General features: G+C 41.1%; 1 protein-coding gene across 1 annotated transcript; it reads right to left on the reverse strand.

The window, feature by feature from the left end:
• Positions 1-3,275: 3,275 nt before the first annotated feature.
• On the reverse strand, positions 3,276-8,191 carry irx5 (iroquois homeobox 5). Its single transcript, XM_022742739.1, has 3 exons — positions 7,539-8,191; positions 6,105-6,510; positions 3,276-5,389 (listed from the first exon to the last, which is right to left on the reverse strand). The coding sequence occupies exons 1-3, from the start codon at positions 7,779-7,781 to the stop codon at positions 4,680-4,682; spliced, it is 1,359 nt and encodes a 452-aa protein (XP_022598460.1). The 5' UTR covers positions 7,782-8,191; the 3' UTR covers positions 3,276-4,679.
• Positions 8,192-8,946: the final 755 nt, after the last annotated feature.

The following is an 8,946-nucleotide window of genomic DNA, read 5'->3' on the forward strand; positions in this document are numbered from 1 at the left end:
CCCTGCGAATAAACTGCGCAGGTCAAGTACAGCGGGTGTCTATTTACACATTTGAGCTGAATTTGACCCCAGCTAGTATGTGTTGTATCGTGTAGACGGACGTTTTATCAGCGGGCTGTTTATACGGTGTACCGTCTGGTCCGCTGAGTAATAGTGCGCTGATATTGGGAGTGTGTGTATCAACAGGTTTTGGTTTCACCTTGTGGTCTGACATACAGTAGCATTTGAGAGGCGTCCACTGTCCGGTGGCAGGTGTCTAATCTGTTTGGTCCACAGCTCCAAGTTTCCTCACAAGTCTGCCCCTGCAGCACATCTCCTGGCAAACTCCTGATATTTCAGCCTTGTATTTTGCAGCAGGTCCGTTTTGTGTGAGGTCAAATAAAAGATGGCGATTTCCAGTACATTAAATGGGATTTCATATAAACAATTAAATTGCACATTTGAAAATGTCTTCGTATGCTTTAATTTAGCCGGTGCTATGAATTTTCAATATTTATACCAGCATGAAAAGAAGCGTAAACTCCTTTAAGAGGAAAAGGGGCTTTTAGGTGGGTTAATCTGACACCATTAAGCTTTTGTTGTCTAAATATCCCATGCACTTACACAGTGGACAACCAAATTGAGTGGTAGACAAATTTTGGATTAGGTGGCTTTACCTGTGATAAACCTGCACACTGGGCTGCACAGATGATTACAATAATAAAGGGATTATACGGGGCCACAAATGCCAGACTTAACTTTACTTCATTAAATCCTGTAGTTCCCAAAAGTCTCGAAAACAAACAAGAAACCACGGTTTACTCTTGTTATTCATTAGTCTTATATTAGCACTATTTTCAGTCACCACTGAAAGTCTCCCTCGTGACACCAACACACTGAAGTAGGCACGTAAATGTCGTATCTACTTTTAGAGTAAATCTGCATAAATAAGGTGTGATCATCCACAGAGTAGCCCGCAAAGAATCTGTCGCTGTCTTTTCTGTATGTGTCAAAAAATCCGACAGTTGTATCGTCAGTTTTTTAATTTTTTAAAATTTTATATCAGGATATTCTTATTATTATTAATTTGGATTTGGAAAGGCCTACTCGGAGCAGTACACGCGGTAGGTTTACTATTTACGCATGGATTCGATTATAGACAGGTGGACAAAAAAATTGGATTTTATTTTTTCAGGCCTGAGCAGGATATATAAAATTTAATTCAGTAAATTGTAATGAAGCGTTAAATCGCGGCCTTCAGACTTCATGTAGCCAGTGGCCTTTTAGTTTAAAAAAAACATCGTTTAATTGATATGACGACAGTAAGAAGAAACTTTTTTTTTTTTTTTCAAACATCCCGGAATCTGCTTGTGAAGGCTGAACAGTAACAAAGTCGGAGTGAAGGGTACAGACCTTATCCTCCTCTTTTCTCTTCTGCTTCTTCTCCTGTCGGATTATTTCCCCCATTTTCACACGTGGGAACGGTTTCACCCCTACTTAGTATTCTCACACTGTAGCAATCCCAACAATGAGCCGACACGCCATTCAAGTGGAGGGGAAGCCAGAGACCGAGTTGTATAAAGTTGCAGAGAGGATCTCCCCTGTAGGCTATCGTGCCTCTGATGAAGGGTTGCAAATTCTCTCTCTCCGCTTCCTCAAGTAATCTGGGGTTAATGGACTGTCTTTTTTTATCAGGCCCAGAAATAGAACAAGTATAATCAACGATCAAATATATATATTTTTTAATTGGTGAAAGGATTTTTTTTTATACGCAGCCCTATAGTGAACATGAAGAGCTGAAATACAGTGACATCAAAGCTGTCGCGCCCCCCCCCCCTCCCCCCCATATACCTCTGCTGTTAATGAAAATATAATATATCTATTTAAAATACTTTGACCTCTAACATTTTTCCAAAGGGACACAGTAATAATAATAATAATAATAATAATAATAATAATAATAATAATAATAATAATAAATAGGCTATATAATCAATTACAGTGCAAAGGATTAATGCAGACTCGACAGGAGCATCAAAGACCTCTTGTGTTTTCTCTCCCACTGGGTGTGATGTGATCAACAACAGTGGGGGGAGACAAAGCTGAATGGTGAATTTGAACATCATTAGGGGAAAAAAAAACACCACAAAATAATCTCTATCGTAAAACAGCACTGTACAAAAAGTGTTGAAATAAGCCATTTCAGCAGTCAGACATGTTTTATCACGCCTGCCCCCTGGTCGCTGTCTCAGTTTAGATGATCATCCTCTCAACGTGTCCCGTCTATTTTTATACTGAGAAAGTTAATTGGAATAACATCATCAAGCGGCTGTGCGCTTGACTCGCAGCGCTGTAACACCACATCCTCCCGCACACACACAAAAACATGACAAACCTATTTGACACATAAACGTCACAGTATTTACCTGGCCTCACACAGATGATTTGCACCCCAGAAATCGTGTGTATATGTTGTCCCTGTGAAACATGACTTCTTCAATCAATTCTGAGAAAACAACGCAATTTCTAATAAAACTCTAATACTCTCTTAGGGGACATTGCATCGAACAGCTCAATCCCCCGGGGATCAGCAAAGAAAAACATAATTATGCTATTTAGCCGGCTGATGTGTCGCAATCACTGCTCCAGCACACTCTGTCAGATTAAAATAGAGGGCCCGAATAGAGGACATTAAGGCTGAGGGAATTTTATAAACCCCAGGGGAGATTTCAAACTGGAGAAGGGGAAAGTAAACTATAGAGATTAATGGCAGCCATAAACAAGAGCATGCTGTCCCACTTCAGTGGAGGTCAACAATAACAGCACCAATAATAACAATTAAAATAATAATAATAATAATAATTAATAATAATAATAATAATAATATAAAAAAACTATGTAATTGAAATAGCAATAGTTATTTAAAATGTACTGTTAAACAAATAAAAAAAATAAATTAAAATAAATATTAGCATAGCCATAAATATAGCATTTTTTATTTAATATTATATATATATATATATATATATATAATATATATATATATAGTTATATACTATATATATATATATATTTACACACACACTCACACAAACATACACGCATATAGCCTAAGTCGCATTTTAAACATTTCAAAAAGAAATTGAGGCCTATGCTACTAAGGCTTAGTGGCCTCTTTGCAATACTGATGAGGCTTCAAAATAATTATGATACTGATGGTAATAAAATGATAATAATCTGATGATAATAATAATGATAATAATAATAATAATAATTAATAATAATAACGTGTTTGATACGACAATCACTTTTTCTGTTTTTGAATGTATAATTCCAACCTCAATAAACCATCAGGAAAAAAAAATCCACCTTTCTTATCTGCAGTGGGAAATAGCCTTATGTTTTTTGTTCTGCATGTCGGTCAAATATGTAATTCGTGCCTTTTTTTATCCACTTGTCAAAGTTGCTATAATCCTCATAATAACTGTGATCATTGTGTGTGCCCCATTGGCTCCACTTCTTTTTAACCAGGCCATTTGATCAGGGATGGGTTTCCGTGACGGATTAACAAAGAGTCCCCCTGAAATTAGGAGCAAGTGTGACACCTACCTGCAGAAGTTGGAAGAGTTAGAGGACAGTGCCTGGCTACCGGCTTCACAGTGCATGTGTCTGTCTCTGCTGTGTGCATCACAGCTTTCTCCCTTTTCTCCAAACAGCTATGTTTCACATCTAACGCGCCATTAAAGAGACTCTCCATTAATGATATATAATAGGGCAGTATGTTCTAAATGCATGGTCGCGTCCCTCTTAACAGCTTTGCCACGCCTTGGAAAATAGTAATGAGGTCTAAATTTGGCATAAAATCGAGCTCATTACCGGAGTTCACCACCTGATTGCTCTGCATAAAACACGATAGGTAATTGGGTTAAATGACTGCGCCTCGGTGTTGTTATTATATCAATATCCACTTTTAGAAACGTGCTTAAGTTAAAGAAAAAAAAAAAAAAGGAGGCCCTGGATGTATTTTAAGGATAAATATAAACTGTTGATAAGCCATAGACCAAAATGCACGTCCGTGTTGTTTTCAGCATTTTCATACACACACAAAAAAATAAATAAAAAATAAAAATAAAATAAAAAAAATCCTCTGAATGTTTGCACCAACCAAAACGAAACTGAGCCCATCACTTGTTTAGATATCCCAACATCCTTTTGCTGAATGTAGGCCTTTTCTTTTTACCATGTCCTCTCTCACTACCATGATATTTCGAAATGATAATTACCATTGAAACATCTGTCACTGTGCGAAATTGTAATAATATTTTGTATAGATCAACTGGCCTTAAAACACTTCAGACACATATCAGGTCATTCCAACTGCTCCCCCAAATAATCGCTGCACAAGTATGTATTTTTTCCATAATTTACTTCAAAGATAGTGTGTTGTCCATTTTAAATACAAAAATGCTACATTAAATATACATGTTAGTCTTTAATACAAATAGACTCAGGCGGCTGCAGCGATTAAGACCATTCTTGTTACATTTTAGGATTAACCATTCAGAAACTAAAAATTTGAGGATAAGCATTTACTCAGAAAATAACTGTTCTTAGAATTTGCTTCATCATTCTTTTTCTTTTTTTTTAATGCAACCACAAAAAATAAATAAAAGTCCGCGGTGAGTGGAAAATATCAGGTATTAAATGTTTGACATACCTTTCTTTAGTTCATAAGGGGAGTCTTTACAAAGATCTACCTGCGTTTGGCCTCTGACTTTCTGGCTCTCTCTTACCAAAGCCTCTGCTCTATTTAACACAGTCTGGTTTAATCCATTGAAATGTGCCGTGGAGCCCGTGGTTACCGAGCCGTGGTTACTGTGAAGGTGTCCAAAGCTGCCACCATAGTTCGTGTAGCCGGGGTAGAAAGGGGAGGTGTAGTACAGAGGCCTGGATAGGACCGTGCTGTTGGGGAGCGGGCACTGAGGGGAGGACCGTGATGGAGACGCGTTGGTGCCCATTACTGCGCTCTGACCCAAACCGGGACAAGCCTGTGGCGCCTCGCCGCTGCCCTTACACCTGTCTGAGGACGTGGCGATCTCCGCAAGGGACCACAGTTTTGGTTTAGGGGCCGAGGGGGGCGAGTGGATAACAGAGGTCACGTTGCTGGTCACCGTACCCGGTGCATGGCTCAAATCTGACGGCTTGTCTTGTTGCGCAACGGTCTGGTTCCCCCGGGGCACCGCCGAGGGAGACGAAGTGGTTGGTTTTGAGGAATCCGGCAGCAAGTCTGTAGTCCGCTCCTCCTGGTCTTTTAACTCCGAGTCGCTCAGAAGGGGATCCGTGTCTTTGCCATGGCTCTCCTCTTTAAATCTGTCGCAGCCTATGTCCCCTGGGTTCAGCAGTTTATGATCTAAAGCACAAATAAAGAACAGAATTACTGCCAAATAAGCCCAACATTAAAACGCTGCTAACATATGGTTTAGGTAATCGTGAGGCAAGTGAACACCAATGCAAAATGAAATCGGATCTATAAAAATAATTGGGCTGCTTATGCAGGTTTTCCTGAAAAACAGTTATTGTGTGTGCCATAAATTGACCTCATAAAGATGTGTGCCAGCCTGGAAAGGTGAATGAAATCCTCTCCACAATTATGAAAGAGCATAAACAGTGTTGCACAAGCAAGAACAAATGTGGTACAAATTAAAGTCTGAACATACATTATGCTGACTATTTTCATTAAAAATATATTTTCGGAATAAAATGTAATTTCATATCAGTAGTTATGATAATAAGCGTTAAACAATGGTTAAAAACTGGGATATAATTATCATACAATGGCAGTGATTTTTAACCAAATACCCGGCGCAGTAGAGCAGCTGTATCCTTATTATGCAGTTAAAGATAAATTGACTGCTAAACACTCTGCGTCACCAGCAATTTCAGCCCCTGAGAAGTCAAACGAGGGGAGTTCAAGGTGATTATTATTTAAAGCAATTGTCCCATTATAAATAATATACCACCATTAACCAGCAATCAATTTTGCACCCTGAGTGGAAACGACTGCGATGAAAAATTGATGATTTTTTTTTTTTTTTGCCTTTTTTTTTCCCTCCTGCACCACCGACCTGCTTCTGTGTCTGTGGAGTCTCCCTTGTCTGTGGGCTTGTTTGGCTCGTCGTCGTCATTTTTCTCCAAATCAATATTCTCGTCCTCCTCCTCGTCCTCGCTCCGGTTCCGGGGGGTCCAGGTCATCTTGTTCTCCTTCTTTAGCCTCCTCCTGGCGTTGGCGAACCAGGTGGACACCTGGGTGAGGGTCATTTTGGTGATGATGGCCAGCATGATCTTCTCGCCCTTAGTGGGGTAGGGGTTTTTGCGGTGCTCATTGAGCCAGGCCTTCAGGGTGGCAGTGGCGTCCCGGGTTGCGTTTTTACGGTATGCTGGGTCACCATAAGGGTAGGTGCCCAAGGGTGCTGCGTAAGGGTGGTATCCTATTGAGCCCGCCATACCCGTAGTGTGGTCATAGGGAGAACTCTGTAATAAAAATAAAAACGTAAAAGTGTGTAAAAGCTCAGTCACATTCCCTTTTTTTTCTTAACTGCTTCAGAATAGTTAAAAAGACAAACATGAACACACACATACGTGCACACGCACAGACACACATGCACCACACACACACACACACACACACACACACACACACACAAACACACACACACACACACACAACACACACACACACACACACACACACACACACACACACACACACACACACACACAATTACACTGGCTTTAATCCAGTAGCTCAAGTTTGGGATTATTGTTTATCAAGTTAGTTTGAACTTGATTTGAAATATGATCTTGTGTTTGTATGTATTTTTTATTAATATTTGCATGATATCAGTCCACAGCTGCATTTATTTTCGCCATTAAAATAGTATAATTTGCAGTTATGCTGACGTGTTGACATTATGCATGAAGGGCCTAACATTCTGTTTCTTTGCCTGTTCTAATGGGATCAGTCTTTGTGGTAACTATAGGCCTACAGAAGCAGTCTGTATGAATTACTTGTGTTGCCATGAGATCAATCACTGAGAATACAACATAGAAAATCAAAAAAAATTCTCTGTCTATTTTTCAAAAGTTGAAATATTTAACTTTCACAACGCGCATAACTAAAAGAAAGAAAAGAAACAAATACGGTGACCTAAATTGCCTTCAGACCGCGCGTTGTAGTCAGTTATGAGCGTGGAAGCTCCGGCAAAGCATTTCCCACTCTTTCGTATAAAAAAAACAACAGTTAACTTAAAGACCACGTAATTGCACAGTACTCAGTAAAATTAGTTCTGTTCGCTCAACAACACGTTTTCTGGACCTGCCATCCTGTCTTTGTATATCCATGCGCTCATCAGTGACGCACATTTCTTCCTAATCGCTGGACTCACAGCGGACTCACAGCGGACTCACAGCGGACACTGAAATCTTCTATAACGAGCTAATATCCTCGCTTCTTTTTTTTGCTTCCTATTACAATGAATAATCACCTTTAGTTTACTCACCACGTACGAGGTGAATGTGGCAGCTGCCGCCGCGTCTGCACTGTATGGTAAGTGGGAGTTGTAGCCTGGCGAGGCGCTGGTGAACGCAGTAGATCCGGCATAGGGCGCAAAAGCAGATCCCGAAGAGGATCTCCCAAGTTCCTCGGTTCTGGGTCCGGATATAACGCTGGTGCTGTACGCAGGGCATGAATACAGGGCTAAAGAAGCGGACGGCTGGTACAAGTAGCCCTGAGGATACGCCATGCTGGAGCCCGGAGAGTATAAGCCACTTAACTTGCGCACTTTCCCCCCTTTATTTTCTCATGCGCTGCTGTCGGAGCGCATAGAGCCGTGTGTCTGCAGACCCGCTGTCTGTCCCCCCTTCTAAATGACAGTGGTGAAGACAAAAAAAAGTAAGAGTGACTAAATAAAAAATCGGCTTAGATACTGAATGGATTGTTTTGGTCGCTGCCAGTCAGCCGCTGCCCGTCGGATGTTTTGTCTCGTTTTGTTTTTCTGTTGCTCCCTTATCTGAGTTGCACCGTCGCTCTCATGCCCGTGCAGAAGTTTTTTTTTTTACCCGTCGGACGGGGGCTTTGCTTGGGAAAATGTCCTGCCAAGATGCTAAGTTGGAAATTGAGGATCCTGACGCCTACTACGCTGCACACTATGCTCCTCCTCTCGGGGTGTAGTCACCGAAGGAAAAGGCAAGCTTATGTTGGGTAACCACAGCCCTGCCCAAATCCATGCTCTCTCTCTCGCTCTCTCTCTCTCTCTGTCTCTCTCTCTCCCTCTCTCTCTCTCTCTCTCTCTCTCTCTCTCTCCCCCTCTCTCCCTCTCTCTTCCTCACCCCATCCTTTCTCTCGCGTTAACTAACAATCCTTCTCATTCTGTATTTCTCTATTTTTTTTTCCTCTTTAACAAGGCTCGTTGCAGTAAGTCTCAAGTGCGTCTGGCAGCCCCCCCTTTGGATGGCGACATCATGCGAGTCTGTCAACTCCCAACTTTCTTCTTTTTTTTTCCCAAATACGAAGCCGTCACTTTCACACTTGATCAATAACAAATCGGCTGTTGTGTGCCAGGATATGGGCTTGCAAGATACCGGCAGGAATTAAAAAGGCGCTCCACTGCTGTGCTCTCTTTTTGTTATTCTTTCTTTGTGCGTAAAAAAAGTCGTCATTTTAAATATGTGCGTTATATCAACAGACTGGTGCTCCGTGATCTCCGTGCGCCTTGTGTTAAAATCCGCAGTGGGAGTTTCAGATGGATTACTGCTATTGTGCATTGTCGACTTTCTAACGCCAGACGCATATTGCATTGGTAAGATATATGACAGCTGAAAAGTGCAAGTAAGATGGCGCAAACAGCACTCGACCGAACGGCTCTATCAGAACGGTTATTGTATGCCAACAAACTTTTCCTCGCTGCC

Source organism: Seriola dumerili, unplaced genomic scaffold, assembly GCF_002260705.1.
Source record: "Seriola dumerili isolate Sdu_G_001 unplaced genomic scaffold, Sdu_1.0 BDQW01000003.1, whole genome shotgun sequence".
NCBI lineage: Eukaryota > Metazoa > Chordata > Actinopteri > Carangiformes > Carangidae > Seriola > Seriola dumerili.